This window comes from Kryptolebias marmoratus, linkage group LG2 (genome assembly GCF_001649575.2).
Source record: "Kryptolebias marmoratus isolate JLee-2015 linkage group LG2, ASM164957v2, whole genome shotgun sequence".
Lineage (NCBI taxonomy): Eukaryota > Metazoa > Chordata > Actinopteri > Cyprinodontiformes > Rivulidae > Kryptolebias > Kryptolebias marmoratus.
In genome coordinates, this window is record NC_051431.1 from 15,843,055 (window position 1) to 15,859,858 (window position 16,804).

Genomic DNA, 16,804 nt, shown 5'->3' on the forward strand with positions numbered 1-16,804 from the left:
TTTGCAAGTCATTGGGTTTTGATCCAGTTCTATTCACCTGCACATTGCACCAGTCTCTCCCTCTCTCTGCAACCTCTCCTCCAAGCCACTGTTATAAATAGCTTCACCACGGTCCACTTGGTTGAGCGGTCTTATAGCACCGTAGCATACAGATTGAGTATCAAGAAGCACACATAGACATACAACTAAAAAATAAATCACCCACAAAGCATTTGCATACAGCAGCAGTTAGAATTTGATGTATTGCCCCCACCTTTCAGCACGAGAACAAGCCTCTTAATCTCCCTCTCTCTTCTCTCAGGCCACACTGGAGCGCACCCACCAGGCTCTGGAGGAAGAAAAAAGGAGGACAGTGGATCTCCTGTACTCAATATTTCCGGGCGATGTGGCGCAGAAGCTGTGGCAGGGTCAGCCAGTGCCCGCTCGTAAATTTGATGATGTCACCATGCTGTTCTCAGACATCGTGGGCTTTACTGCGGTGTGTGCCCAGTGCACACCCATGCAGGTCATCTCCATGCTGAATGAGCTCTACACGCGCTTCGACTACCAGTGTGGCATTCTGGACGTTTATAAGGTCAGTAGAGAGACAGACATGCACCCTTTCTTTACGAGGAGTAAAAGAAGCGGCTTGACTTGATAGGAGAGCAGAAAGCTTAAAATGTCATGGCGTCACTGATTAATGTCCAATTTGAGGGTGCAACATTTGTTCCTTTAAGAATTATAACCTTCCTTTCTGACCTCTTTAAAACATCGGCAGCTGAACCTTTTTGTTGAGTATGTCACTGTCCATGTGTGCTGGATCTATATATAGTACACTGTCACATGGAGGTGTACTTTTGTTGTGGAAAAAGTAACTGATTAATAGGCAGTCTGTGGGGACTTAACAAAGATGTGTCAATATTGTCCATCTGACAGTGTGGCTTCGGGCCAAGTTACAGTCATCGCTGTGGTCTGCCATTTTTTTTCCCCCCTCTTTTCATCCCCACTCTCTATTACCAGATCCATTTTGTTTTTCATTATCCGACAACAATATCCTCCTAACGAAAATGTGCCTTTTTTTTGTATTAGCTCTCATATATATAATATATGTAAAAGAAGGCACATAGAGGCAGGAAGAAAATGGCCTCGATTAAGAGGGTTTATGAGGGGAGCAATGAAGGTCTCGGATGAGAAGCGAAACGTCTTCAGCTACAGAGTAAAAGTCCAGTTGTTTTTGTTTTTGTTTTTTTTTTAACCCTTTTTGGATTTAGCAATGAGAGGGTTCATTTGAGTCCAAACAGAAAGCAGGAACAGGAGAGCATGAAGAGGAGACTGAATCACCCATATATCCTCATTGTCATGGTTACCATCAAAATGATTTCGCCAGTCGCAGGCCTTAATGAGAGCAGTTTATCTTCCCAATATTTATGTATTTATTTATTTAATTCTTTTTCTTTCTTTCATTCACTCTCTATTTAAGAAAGACTGTTTGCTACAAAGACTTTTAGCTAACCTTTTCTCCTGGACAGGCGATGACACATCCATGAAACTGGCTTCTTTTTCTTCGCTTTGTTTACGTGCACTTTATTTCTGAACAAGGCAGACACGTCTACCATGTCGTATTGCGGTGATTCTGGTTCAGTGTGATTTATGCTGGTACTACGAAATGTTTGTGCCCTAAAGCTTTTGCATTCAGTAAATGTATTTTTTCTCCACGCGAAATGAAAAAAGCACCAAGTTAGAGAGCTTATTCTTTCTCTGTCACTGGAAACACACAGCTGATATCCTCCAGGTTATAGAACTGAGGTATTAGTGCAAATAAAACCCAGCTAGAAAAAAGGATTATAGTTAATATCCTTTAAAAGTAAGTTTATAGCTTATTCACTTTTTCATCTTTTTTTCCCCCCCACATCAGAAAAACATGAAAGTGCATCATATCACACGGTAGTCAACTTTTTTTCTACAGGGCCTCAATATTTAGCAGGAAAAAAAAGACTCGTCTTCCGCTTCTTCAGGTCCAGGTCACGGGGGCAGCAGCTTTAAAAGGAAGTCCAGACTGTCCTCTCCCTCCCTACCCACTTCCACCAGCTCCTCCGGAGGGACCCCAAGGTGTTCCCAGGCCAGCTGAGAGATATAATCCATCCAGCATGTCTTAGGTCAGCCCCTGGGCCTCCTCCCTGAAGGACATGACTGAAAAAACTTTCATAGGGAGGTGTCCAGGAGGCATCCGAATCAGATGTCTGAACCACCTCCGCTGGCTCCTTTCTATGTGCAGGAGCAGCGGTTCTACTCTGAGCCCCTTCTGGATGTTCGTACTCCTCACCCTGTCTGTAAGGCTGGGCCCGTCCACCCTGCGGAGGAAACGCATGACCATAGATGAGGGTTGGAACTTAGGTTGACCATTAAAATTGAGAGCTTCACCGTCTAGCTTAGCTCAACACATCTGATTGGTTGATCACCCTCATCACTGCGGATGCTGCCCCGATCCGTCTGTCAGTCTCATGGAGTTATTAATTTCTTAACTCATTCATTCATTTCATTATAACTATACACAAGGTGATTTGCAAGCTTGAGAAATGTAGCAAATAAAATATTAAACCTAAACTTACACTGGTCTCCTGCTTGCTGAAATGTGTCATCTGTTTAAGTGAAAGCTTGAACTCAAATGTTAAACCTTAGCTCATATGACACCGAGGAGTAAAGTGAGCAGCACACATTCCTCTGTAGAAAATCTTACCTCTATTCTGGAGTTTTTTTTTATTAAACATCTTATAGTTAACTTTTAATTTTCAGTCAGCTTCAACACCAAAGATGTGCTTGCACAATTTATCGGAGAAAAAAAAAAAAAAAAAAGCAGATCTTTGAATGCTGAGTTGTGATGCCTTCTCTGGATGCCAAACAATCGGTGCATTCCTCGAATAATCACCACTTGATAATAAAGTTAAAATCAGACGATTAATATTGGAGTTCCTTTATTAAAATGAAAGCAGATGGGTAGAAGGAAAATGATAAAAATGAATAAATCTTGCAGATTTTTTTTTATGTATACCCTGTTTACTTTATGTCCACTAATGATACACACAAATACAAGTTTAGGCCATTTTTTGTATTTATCATTGAACTTTTATATCTTTAATGCATACCCCTTGGAGGTCTTTAGCCTCGTGTCCCTTTACTGACAGCCCTTTTAGTCTTCCCTGCTATGGCAACAGTTATTTTTCCCTTTCAGCAGACATGTTGTTGCTTTAAGGTGAATCTGGCCAATATAAGAGAACATTGTCATTGTTTATGCATCCTTGCAACTAAATTTAAAATACAATATATATACTTGCCGTGCTTTTTATAAATTATTTCAAACCTTTAACAGCCTATACAACATTTTGCAGAGTTCAAACTTTTATGACTGTGAGTCCTGAACAAATATGTGGGAAATGTGAAGCGGCGGCTCAGCAAACTGGTGTCAGGGTTTAGTGAAAATGTTTGTTTATGCTTGGGATTATCTGCTTCTCAGAATGGGGCAGAAGCAGTCCAAGTGTTTGTAAGTGACATTGCAGAGAGCGCCTCGAATGCACACCATCCCGTGCTGTAAATTATGTAGGCCAAGGAATAGAGACGGAGAGTAGCTCTTACAAGGCGTGAGGAGTCGATGATTGCTTTGAAGTTTCTGCTGCTCAGAGTCAAAGAGTTGGGTCACCCTATAATCACAGTCACAAATATTATTTGTTTGTTTGTGTTTTTTAATTTACTGATTATCAGCTCGTGCTGCTCTTCCTTTTCTCTTACAGATTGAGACAATAGGTGACGCCTACTGTGTGGCTGGAGGCCTTCATAAGAAGGTTGACAGCCACGCGAAACCAATCGCTCACATGGCTCTGAAGATGATGGAGCTTTCTGAAGAGGTGCTGACACCTGACGGGAAACCTATCAAGGTGAGTTTTTAAAGTCTTCCTCCTACATGCAGTTATGTAAGTAAATTATTTGGGATAATACTTTTTTGATATTAGCCATCTTTTTGTGGTATTAAAGGTACTTGCCATCTGAGCCATTCAAACAAAACAAGAAACCAGACTAGAAAAGAAACAAATTTTGAGACCTGGGTGGGCGATAAAGCCTCAAAATTATAACTCAAGGAAATTGGCATAACAATATTTATGATGATCTGGCAATAATTTCCATGAGTCATTTAGTCTGCCTAATATTTAAAATTTATCTAATGATTAATGCAACAGTCCTTTGTTGAGTAATTTATTTACCTTTTGACTGCACATACAGCTGCGTGTCTCCTGCTCTTGGGCCTTCACTGCCGTTTTGTACCCCGCTGCGTTTTTTTTTTCTTTTCTTCAAGTGGTGAAACATGTTCCTTTTGTTTCTTCCTTTAGAGGTAACAGTTTTCTTGCACCTTTTATAAAATATTGTGTTTTGCTGGCCAGTTTTTCTTCTCTTCTAGCCAAACCACTTTCCAGAGGCTTACACGCTGCTCTAACTCTCACTGGTTCCACCTTTTATTGGGAGGCAGACAGCATTCAGACCTTGGCACTGAAACACGGTAGTATCAGCCTTATGGCTGAGGTGCTGCTCTCGCTGCTGGATCTGGATCTGGCATCAAGCATACGCGTCAACTGATACTTGATTTGAAATAGTGTAAAAACTCTACATGCGTCAGCATGTAAATGATGTGGCCCTACTACTGATCTGTTGCTGTGAATGCTGGGAAAGTAAATGCATACTGTCACAATAATGATATCCCAATGTGGCACTTTTCTGTAACATAAAACATCACATTGGTATTATTGTGGAGGGTATGATATATAACAGCCCTATCTGAAACGTAATGGATTTAGCATGTGACCTCTGGGCTTGTTAAGTGTTCAGGGTTTGTTTGATTAGTCTGATGCAAGTATTAATTGCATTAAATCATTTTCAGGAGATACGTTCTTATGAGGTAGGATGTGGCCTAAGTGAATGACACCTTTCTTCAAAATGTATCTGTTATTAAACCAGCTCAGTTACTTCAGGTTCTTTATGTTAGCAGGCTCTTTCTCCAGGCCGAGCTTCCAATTCAGGCAGCCACTCCTCCAAAGCTACCATAATACTACATTTGTTACACGTGACGTTATCGCAGAGGAACGGCTACTGACACGCAGAGCAAGTGAGAACAGAAGAATCTGGGAGAGAACTGGAAGCCATGCTAAGCTAACGCTAGCTAGAGCTAGCAGATCCCAAATACACCAATAAGATCCGAGAAGTGTTGAAAGACAAAAGGTGTCTCAAGCACACTCCAATAGTAGAAAACAACTGTATCGAGGGTGATTTTCCAATATCATTCAGCTCTGCTTTTTAGAGTAATGCAACTTGATAGAGCTAAATTATTACGATGTGTTTGCCACACACAAAAAAGTCACAAAAACATATTTGGAAGGAGCATCTTCCCTGCAGAACACTTGATGACCTTTAAACATCTACTAAAAGGTAGATGTTTAAAGTTTTTTTAAAAAAATGGTTGTTTAATACTTATATCTTACCTAAAGGAGATCACACTTGCTTTTCCTTAGGTGATTTTCCAATTTGAAGTTAACATTTCATTGTTAACTTCGCATTGTTTGCAAGCGCAGTGAAACAATAAACTAAATCCTTAATTATGCCATTTGCCTAATTTGTTCACACACTGTAGAACCCCGTTTCTGTCTCTGCTTCAGAAATCAGCCATGACGCTGTGTGTGACCACTGGCATTCATTCAGATCTGCATTTAACAAGGACATTAAGTACCTCTGGAGTTAATTTATTACATTTTCACTTTACTTTTTGCCATTTTAATAGTTCAGCTTCAGAAAGACGGAGAAAGAAAAGCTGCTCCACAGAAAACAGATGACAGTATTATGTGGAGAAGAAATAAAAATGGCACAGTGAAAGGAACTGACTATTACCGTCTCATGTTAATTCAGCTGGATAAAAATGGGACATGGAAAATGATTTATTAATGTCTGTCCTCAGTCCAGTCCCTGTGAAGGTCACCTAACGCTCCTAAAATCACTCCGTAGCTCTGCAGGCTTACATGCACTGACAGATCATTCAGTTTGTCTGGTCATCATTTAAACAGAAAATTAAGTCCAACAAAAGACAACATTTGATCATTATTACTTTTGCAAAATTACAAAATGAAACATTAAAATTCCAATTTTAGTTTTGTAATGAAGAGGCAACCCTGATAAAAACACAGCTTACCTCTGAGATGTCCGGCTGTTTAGTTTCAGTACCTTAAAGATATGTGTATCTATATATTTGTGACTTTTTTGTGTAATTTAGAGAGTACTGACACTCTGAATAACCCTGAATCTGATGACAGCAAGAGTAAAACACAATGGCGTCAGTGCGAGGTGTGTTGAATTGGTTAGCTCTGCTTTATGTTTGAAAATAAAAAAGCACATCTGAATTATTTTTGCTGCCTGAACACATTTTTCTCATGACTTGTTTAAAACCTACATGGCACAGTCAGGGACAAGACGTGCAGACCGAGCTGCTGAATAACAGACAGGACACCTTCTGCTGCTGCTCCTGTCCTAATGTTGTCCATTTGTCTTTAAATAGAAAGGCCTCGCCAAGCGTTTTTGTTGTCCCCTCTTGCTCTGACACTTGCTCTGTTTTTCCTCCTCCTCCTCTCTGGAGCTTCTCTAACTTTCACTTTTATTTCTCCTCTCGCGTCTCCCTTCCCTCGTGGTTTTTGTTCTTATTGCTACCTTTCCATGCCTTGCACTCGTTTTTAGCGCTCTCCTGCTCCTTATCGCTCCTCATTTTGTGTCGGTATAAAGAAGAGTTATTGAGATACTCGCCACTTCAGCACGGTAAATGCTGCTCAGTGAGTGCACTCAGCTCCAGCCAATGTTACGCTGTTATGCAAACTAGCATGAGAGCTGCGAGAGGGAACTGAGAGCCAACGAACGGAGCGATTCAGGGACACAGAAATATGTTGAGGAGTGAAATGTCAGGGGAAAAAAAACACATCCAGTAATCAAACATTGAAAGTTGTTTCCATCCATAGTATTGATCTTCACGTGAGTTCATGTGTCAAGATGAGGAGAGACGGAGAGAAGACATTAATATGTAAACTGTCTAACCTTTAATAATTTTCTCACCGAGAACTGCGCTGTCCCAAGCGACGTGCGGTTTTCTTTTTCTTCCTGTGAGACATCTGCAGTAGCTGCAGCATTTTGTTTTCAGAAACAGTCAGGCGCTGATCACGCTGACCAAAAGCAGCTGCCTTTTCTTTTCTTTTTTTTGATTACGTGTTCACACTGCAGTTGCCAGCAACTGCAGTCTCTCTGCAGAACAAAGTTTTGGACTTTGCTGTGCAAAGTTAAATCTTTTCCTCCCTTTTACACATCTAAGATCACCAGTGCACGCTTGTTTACATCTGCACACGGTCACCCGATTTAATACCAATATGTGTGTATTTTTCCCATTGTATGCACAGTATTTTTTTTCCCAGATAAGTCCCTTTGAGAAATTAAGAGATGGTGTCATCATAACTTGTTCAGCAAAGTGATTTTATTGTTGACAGTGTAAATAAAACATTGTGTTTATGTTACAGCTGTTATAAAGTTTGTGAAGTACATGCCGGGGCACCTGTGACCCCAAACATTTTTTCCACTGCGCGCTGACACGTTAGTCAGTGATCAATCATTTAACTAATTGTTCCAGTTGTCAAAAACAAGGAGAATTTTTGTTTGTGCTACGATTTTGCCAACAGGATCCAGATCCAGGCTCAAAAGTATCGTGTACGCCTGAATATAATGGAAGTCCTGCCATGGGAAGGATAATAATCAAGGCTTTTTTGGAGCTGCTTTAGAGTGCTTCTGGTTTAAGTTTTGAACTGTTTTTATAAGCAGTAAATTCTACTTGTGGTAAATTTCAAAAGCTATTTAACCCTCTTGTGGACTTTGGGTCAAATTGACACGAAGTTACAAGGGTTTCTCTATTTCTCTCTCTCTATGGAGGGCTTCAGGAGGGTTAATATTTCATCAAATCTGTAATATTCATGAGGGTTTGCTTAGTAAATAGTAAAATTTTATTAACAAAATGACCATAATGATATGCTAACACTTATTCAAAAACGTTTAAGCAGAAACTAGAGATTAATATTCATTTTCTGCAGCACTTTTGCTTTAGACACATAGATTTTAACTAAGTTTAGCATGCAATCCTGTGAAAAAACATTCAGTCTTTAGGAACTTCCATCTCTCTGTGTTTGTCTCTCCCCATCTTTTCATCTTTCTGTCAGCATGGCCAGAGGCTGCGCTGCGATTGGTTGTCTGCGCTGCTGCGCCATTTGCTCTTTGGCTCAATGAAGGCCATGTGCTATGGATGCTGACTCACAGCGAAACAGAGGGGAAGAGTGAATGTCTATTACTGTGTCTGTATTTTAAGTCACAGAAATAAAGAGGCGAGTGTGGGAGCGGATGCAGATTTGTTTGTGTGTGTGTGTGTAAGTGGTTGTCTGTTGTAGAGACGGGCGAGTTTATGGCTGTCTGCAAGCGGTTTAGCTACAAAAATAGGTCACGCTGGTGAACCTGCCAGCCCTTTTCTCCCTCGCTGTCTGTTTCATTTTCTTTATCTCTCCCCCTGAACTGTCAAGGTCCTACCATCTAATTATAGGCTCACTTTGGCTCCCGCTTCATTGTCTTTCTGTCTGCCTGCGCTCTTTCTGTCTCACTACAACCCTCCGTTGTTGTTGCCATGGCTACCTCGCAGTGTGCCGGAATGCACGTTGGAATGAAAGGTGACGACACGCTCAAGTGGATCGTTAGCAGTCGACTGGGTTCCACCGACTCCGTGTGTGTGCGCGTTAATAATAACTGGTTCCTGCGGTATAGATCAATAGTTGGTCAAGTGATCCTGAAGTTGGAACGATGGCCACTGCTTATTTATGGAATCGTACCAGATTATAATGTTAACATCTAGAAAGGTGTTACCAAGAGGAAAGGCTCCTTCTCTGTTTTAAATCTGTAGCCTCAGGCTATCAGATTAGATAATACCATCCATATTATTATGGAGGTGTGATCGCTACACTGCATTTTCCATTAACCTGAGTGCTGCACACAAAATACTTTTGACCACAAAAACAAGAAGGCATCTGTGCTGCAGGACGGGCAGCGCAGTAATTAATTGCATCAGTTCGGGTCCTCCTGGAAATTTGATTTATGAACATTGACTGCAGGGCCTGGTGTATCTGTTGTGTCAGTCGGGAGGCCGGGCTGGGTTAAATTCAGACACAAATTAAATGAATCTTGCTCGCATTTCTTAGTGGGAATGTGAGGCGAAATCACAGTTTTGTACGTATGCCGGTGACGTGATGGTTTGGTACGTTCGCAGTACAGCAGAAGGATGATCTGTTTGTTTCTAGCGTAAACTGCTGCGACTTGAATTGTGCCTCCTGGTCTCTTTAATTTCCATTTTAAAAAAAACTGCCTGCTGGAGTTTCTCTGCCAGACGTGCACTTGTGTGTTCATAAATCGGGGCGAGTTTGCAGAACATGGCTTTCTGTCTTCCAGTCAGACAGGATGTAATGCAGGTTTTCGATAATTAACTCTCATGGACAACTGTAGCTTATAGTAAAAATATGTTTGTAGCTAAAATGCTGACAAGTGTCGACTTTGTAAGATTGGTTTAGTTTTTTCAAACCTGGCTTAACAAGAGCATAAGAACATAGTTCAGTCTTTGCTTTGGCCATGTCTGAACCAGTAGCCAGGCTTTCGTTCTTTTCCTTGTGTCTGAAATGTTGGAATAAGTGATGGAGGTCTACTTTGACTGAGCCACACAACACTGGCGTAAAGCCTGTGTCACTGTAGTTAACTGTTTTGTGTAGCACACACGTACCTCGTAGTAGTGGAAACTCAGAGTTGAGTTAAGTTTGGCACCCAGAACCAAGTAGGCTAAAACAACGCTTTATGTTGATACACATGCGTACGTCACCAAAAGACCCATTCCAGAAACACCATTACTCCCCTATTTTTACAGATGTTTGATGCACAAGTGTCTGTTTCTAAGATTTATCTATTGTAGTTTCTCAGACTTTACCTTAAGATGTAGTCTGTGGATTCCTGTTTAAGACCAGAAACCAAATCCTGCTTTACTGCTTAGATTTGAGAGGTACAATTTCATTGTCTTTACTCCTTTCTGCATGATAAGTAATTTAAACTATTATTTCATTCATCGACTTATAATCTGACATTAACCTCAGCTTGTTGTAAAGACATACGGTTCATAGAAATGAAGAGGTGGAATGATTAGGAGGAATATCAAGAACCACTTAATGGGTTTGCTGACATGTCATCACTCTAATGCCTCTTCTGTTCTGCCTCCAACTTTCCCTTGTCCTTCACCCTCCCGTCTCTGTCTTAGCTAAGAATAGGCATCCACACAGGTTCAGTTCTGGCAGGCGTGGTTGGGGTGAAAATGCCACGTTACTGTCTGTTCGGGAACAACGTGACTCTAGCCAGCAAGTTTGAATCAGGAAGCCATCCGAGGTGTATCAATGTCAGTCCGACAACTTATCAGTAAGTACCGGCGCGATCCATAAACAGATCTATGCTTGTAAATGTATATTTGATACGCAGTGTGAGTCTGATAACATGTCACAGCCTGTTGTTGTTATAATAATAAAGGATTTTTGAACGGCGACGCTGTTAGCTATATTTTTGTTTCATGTTATTCATTAAAAGCTTTTCTTCTGTTTTCTCATCACCAGACTGTTGAAAGACGACCGCTCTTTTTCTTTCGTCCCTCGCTCCCGCCAGGAACTCCCGGACAACTTCCCCAAAGAGATTCCAGGGACATGTTACTTCCTGGAGGCAGGGACGTCCCACAGCCACGCCTCTCTGACCAGCTCTCGCTCCGCGCCGCCGGCCTCTATGAGGAAAGTCTCCTACAGCATCGGCACCATGTTTCTAAGGGAAACAAGTCTGTAGGGTCCACGCGCGCGGGGCAGGTCACACAGGTACTCGTGACGCGAGCGACTGGACTTCGAACCCAAGGAACACGTAGGAAACTGATTTCTGGACGTGCCGACGCATTCTGTAAAAACCTGGGTAGATGTTTTCATCTTAGGTGAGAAAAAACATGTCCATATCTCCCTTGGGAAGAGGAGCTTTTCGTCAAACAGACTTGCGCCGGTCTCTCATCCCTCAAAGAGTAGGTGGACGGATTGAATCAATTTGCAGAGAAACTTGAACTATAAAACTTAATAATCTAAGCTGGATGTCTCAGCTTCAGACTTCGTGGTCCACCCGCCCCGCGCCGAACACGACACCCTGACCTGGGTTTGGATTTAACAGTACCGGGTGAAGACATGACCGCTGTTCCACTCATTCACCACAGAATAGAACAAATCTACTTTTTATTAACGAAGCGGGGCGACGAAGAGTGAATCTGTGTGAAGTTTTCGGAAGACGGCATCGTTTGCCACAAAACGTTCGCTGTGTCCTCTGGTGCAAGAAATGTCACTGATGACAAACAATACCGCTCCCCTTCCTCAGTTTGCAACCGTCCCTAAGTTATGCCGTGCTTTACAAACCGAATTTATAAGACCTGCTGCTGCTTCTCACCTGAAAAATCACCAAGCTAGGACCCGTTGAGGGAAAGCAAGGTATGAACAAAAAGCAACTACCAACAACAACCACACTAACCTAAATTCTCAGTCGTCTAACAGTAGAGTTAACAATAACCCGCCCGCTTTTTGCAATTGCTATGACTGAAAATATTTCCCATTTCTGTGCCTTCATACCCCTTAAAATCAGGACAATTATAAGATGGGTTAAAGTAAAATATTTGAAGGAAAAAATACACACATTTTTCTTCTGTTTCCTGATTTTTTTATAGCAGTAAATGACACGTCAGTGGTTATAAAGCATATATTGCCGTGTTTGGGCAGGCTTTTTCTGGGCTGGAACACGGTTCTCTGTTCACTCTGAGGTCACGCTCTACAAGTAGACATCTACAAGGGAAATCAGGTGGATACCACTTCGGATCGGTCTCAGAAATATGAGAAACAGTTTCCGTGTTGGGCTACTTTTACTGGTCTTGGTGCTGTTGTTAGTCGCTCTGAAAAAGACGGAAGCCAAAGTGGTGATACTGATTAAGGTCGTCTAGTTCAGCTGTCGTAAATGTTTTTTTAATTTAATTGTACTTCATTTTCTTTTACTTTGCCCTCCTTGTCCTCCTTTGGTTAATTTCAGCCTCTCTTGATTTGTAGCTTCATTTCTAAAAGTTTTACTTCTGGGAGGTTTAACCTCCACAGTTTTTCACTTTACATATTATGAGCTTGACACACATGGATTCCCTATGCTACCATGTTCCAGCCCTTCTTCTTTCACACAACAAAGTTTTAGGGTCACCCAGAAGAAAACAAGTGATAGGAGGAAGAGTGTTTTTATTCAAGTTCCAATTTTGAAATCAAACTCGCCGAGATCAAAGTAAAAATTTTATTTTTTCGAGAATAAAGCCTGGTCTGAAGGAACAGGCTTTCATATTAGATTTGTTCAATTTTTCAGTGTTTTTTTTTTCTTTTCTGGTAAATCTCTGTAACCTAAACCAGGAATTTTATTGGTTGTGAACAGCTTCAAATGAAAGTTACAAAAAATGATCTTTAAAGACTTATAATTATTTGCACAATGTGTTTATGTGCCAAAACGAAACATAATTTTCTTCTAACTAAAAGGTATCCTAAAATATAACGTCACTAGGCGCAGAGCTTGTGTTTAATTTCAAAATGGCAACTTTATTCTCAACATTTAGGTTTTATTCTTAAAACTAGAAAATGAAAAAAATATATAATTCTTGACACTAATACTCTGTAGTATCTTTATGCCTCCAGGAGTAACAACTTGTTTTTTTTTTTATTTTGTGTTTGACCAGACGAATCGAGCACTCCTCAAAAACTGTAGATAATTTTATTTTTTCACTGTTTTAGTTCAGATCTAATAATCCACAAAATATAACACTAATAAAATAGTCCTATACAAATTCACTCACATATTGAAGTGATAGTACCACCTAAACACGTCATCGGTTTACTAACACGTTTTTTTTGTCCCTAATCGTTTTGCTTCTTGAGACGGATGCAAAAGTTTTGCATCGAAATTTAACTAATCGAAATAATTTCAAGTCTACTTGTTTGCTGGCAGACTGAGTACGACTTCCTCGGTAGAAATCTGAACGACAGTTCAGTGTAACTTAAACATGGAGATGTCTTTTTTTTCTGCTGTCTCACACTGAAGAGGTGGGGTTTTGATATTCGAGTATTTTACGTACGACTTGCCATATTTCTGCTCCAAACGAAAGCAAATAACTTTTGTTACATCCATTGATGTTTATCAGCGAAGTATGAATCAGAGTTTGACACGTTAGCTAAGGAAGATGGCAAAAATGTTTATAAAATGAATTTTTTAAAAATCTAAGTAGGGATTTTTTTTAACGAATACACAGATTTGTTAACCTAGTTTTGTTCTAACAGATTCAAATTATCTTTCATTTAACGTTTAACTAAGTTGTACCATTGTGTGTGTGCTCCTAAAGCCAAACAAAAGTGTTTATTTCGCCATATTTCTACAAGAAGTGACTCCTCAGCAAAACTGCTGCCTGTTCATAGTCGGCTTTAAACTTATATTTATGTTATAAAAGTCATTCATTAACGAACAGGGGGAGCTACTTCACAACGTTTGTGCCAAATGATGTAGCCAAAATAAGAAATAGACAATGAATCGTGCCAATTGGAACCAGAAACGCCACCAGCACTGGGTTTGTAACGTTTGTGGGGTTTAAATGAAACTAATCATCAGAAATGTAGGTCGTAAAAAGACAATATGGTTCATGAAAAAAAAGGCCAAATTTTTTTACCACGTTGACCAAAATCTTTCGTCATTTCTGGCAATAGAACGTGAGACTGACACCAGCAAAACCACATCAGAGAGAGATGTTTTTGTTTATTTTCATCACTACGAAATTTATAGTTGTAACAACGATGTATTAATGTCATTGTGTGGAATGAAAAAAAGATTTAAAGAAGATGGGTATAAATCAAAAAACTGATGGTTGAACTCATCAAATTATACCTGGCAAACAGATTTATTTGGAAATACTCATGGTTTTTTTTTTAGTTTAATAAATTAGTGTTTTTAAACATTTGGATTTTGAATAGACATTGGGATAAATAATATGATAATACAGCCATTTCTTTAGTTAAAATTGTTACTTAATTATCTATTTTTACTAATGAAATTACAACTGACAACAGGAAGATATTACTATTTATTATTGTTATTATTATTGCCTACAATGAACTTAACACATTGTTTTTGCAGGTCCAAGTGTCAAACATGTTTATATTGTTTGTGATTGTCACAGTTCATTCCTGCCAAAAATTGTTTCAAACGTTTATCAGCAGCTGCTCTGGTAGATTCTGGCAATAACAACAAGCAGTTTCATGAAAGAAGAAAATACTTGTATATTTTTAAGAATATTTTTCCATCCGCCTCATGATGGTATCCAGTTTTTTGTGAAAACCAAAAAAAAAAAGTAAGGCGTTAACTCTTTTGAAAATGATTTAGTGTTGCCTAAATTAAGGAATTCACTGTAAATCTATTAATGATCCAGACAAAATTTTTTAAAGTAAATCCACAATTAATCTCATATTATCATAGAGTTTAGTCTAAAAATAATAGCAGTTGTTATAAAAAAAACAACTTGTTCTTCCTGTGTTTTGAAGGGAAGAGTTTTCCTCTGCATCATGAATTAGTTTACAGACAAATCCCAGCTGTAAATATAAGCCGGTGGACTCTGCGTGGGACAGATCTGTTGTCCCAATCGGACGAGAGTGTGATGTTTTCACCGCGTTGTGGGCTGACCGCCACGTGGAGCGTTCCTGAACCTCGGCGGGGCGTTCGGTTCTCGAGCAAAGACCGCCAGAACCTGCAGCACCCACACGGGACAGACAACAGATCAGGATTCTCACAGACATCACAACGATCATCAAAACTACTGAAATCAGTTTTTGGAGAAATAAAATTTTAAAATCTCGTAGGCGGTCTTAAGAGCACATCATGTTATTGTACTGGATCTAAAATCATTCCCATTTAAATGCTTAAATCCCGTCTGAGCGTCATTTTAGGATTAAAGCGTACGTGCACACCAGGCTATTGTAGCATAAATGGTGCTGGTGGTGTTTACACTCAGCTTCAGCCGTGTCCAAACTCTGCTTTTAGGCTAAATAAAGGATGTTACACCAGCACTCTACCCACGCAACTCATGTCCAACGCTCAGCTCTCCAAGTCTGTAATCCTTGTATTAATATTCAACGCTTAGCCCAGTCTTACTCGTCTCACTGTTCTGGTGCTGCAGGTCCTGACTCTCTGATTGGTTTACGCTCTGAGACGTTCTGTTCGGTGACACAGCTGATGTATTTGTCTTTAGTTCAGTTATGATCAGTAATTAAGTTGAGGGTTTAGTGGTCGCCGACTGCTGCGAGGGATCTTTATGACATTACCGCCTTAAAGAGACAGTTCATTTCTGTGGAAGGAGCAGCTAATATTTTACCTGCTGTAGATAGCGCTTAAGTAGACCTAAGTTTGGAAAAACCGAGTTTCATTTCGACCAGCTAATGGCTAGTCTGAGCAGGGCCGCAACCTGAGTGAACCGCTGCCATCTTCAAACAGCTCAAAGCCCCGAAGTTTCAGCGAGTCAGCTCTGTGTCGCTGAAGCTGTGTAGCTTCTACTGAAGCTATTTGTTCCTGCAAATGACCCTGAAACCCTTAGTAAATAACCACAGAATGTGGAAAGTGACAGTGAAGTATAAAGTGTTAGCAGGAATGTCGATCAAATCAGTGGGATTTGAGTTGTTTAAAGACGATTTGATGTTAGCTCCACTCAGACTAGCAAACTGAGGTCATTCAAAGAGTTACCCACAACAGGTAAGATATTGATTGTTCATAGCTTTTCCACAGAACCCCTCTTCGAAGAATCTGAGCGAACTCTATTAAGATGTGTCTCGTAGTGTCACTTCTAATCTGTATACTTTTGTTTTTCGACTGATGCAAAGATTAAAATTAAGATGTGTGAGCGCCTGAGGAGTTTGGAAACGTAAAGACCGAATCTTTATTGGAGTGACAGAAAAGAAATGGAAATTGTAATGACACCCCAAAGCGTTTATTTTTTTTTTTTACATTTTCTTTAAAACAGTGATACTTTTTCCACACCCTCAAGTTGCATCTTTCTTTCTTTTTCAAATTACAATAAAACATCTGTTCATATTACTTTTTTTTTCAATCCATGTCTTATTTTGAATTTGTTGCTTCATATATGTTTTATCCTATATGTCTTGTTGCCAGCTTTATGTACAGTAACTCCCAGAACAACAAGTCCAAACTGGCCCCTGCTTGTTTAATGACGACCTGGAAACGAACGCAGGTAATGCTTTTCACACATCCTCTGCGTCGAAATCAAATGAAGCAAAATGCAGTTTTGAACCAAGAAAAACCACATTACCCTGCTCATCCTCTCCTGAAAACAGTAGCTTTGGTTTTAACGCCAGTTTTCCTCCTTTCTTAGCCTGCAGTTGGGATCAAATGTTTGTTGTATTTTTATTTTTATTTTTTTGAGCGACTGATGGCAGCCGTTGGTTTCTGACTGGTGTTTAGGGCACATCTTCTGTCGTATATAATGTAAATAAAAAACACCAAGTATCTTTAATAATGAAGAAGGTCTGCGTGTCTTATTGTGAATCCATGCATTAACACATATTTAGACACCTTAATGAAAATACTGATTGCTGCATAAATG

At 40.0% G+C, this 16,804-nt stretch overlaps 1 protein-coding gene across 1 annotated transcript in view; it reads left to right on the forward strand.

Moving 5' to 3' along the window:
* The window catches only part of gucy1a2 (guanylate cyclase 1, soluble, alpha 2), a 45,716-nt gene extending 28,995 nt beyond the window's left edge, over positions 1–16,721 (forward strand). The window contains exons 6-9 of the mRNA XM_017431014.3: positions 302–574; positions 3,765–3,908; positions 10,376–10,530; positions 10,722–16,721. Coding sequence (XP_017286503.1) covers positions 302–574; positions 3,765–3,908; positions 10,376–10,530; positions 10,722–10,941 — 792 coding nt within the window. The 3' untranslated portion in view covers positions 10,942–16,721. The remainder of the gene's footprint in view (positions 1–301; positions 575–3,764; positions 3,909–10,375; positions 10,531–10,721) is intronic.
* The last annotated feature ends 83 nt before the right edge of the window (positions 16,722–16,804 follow it).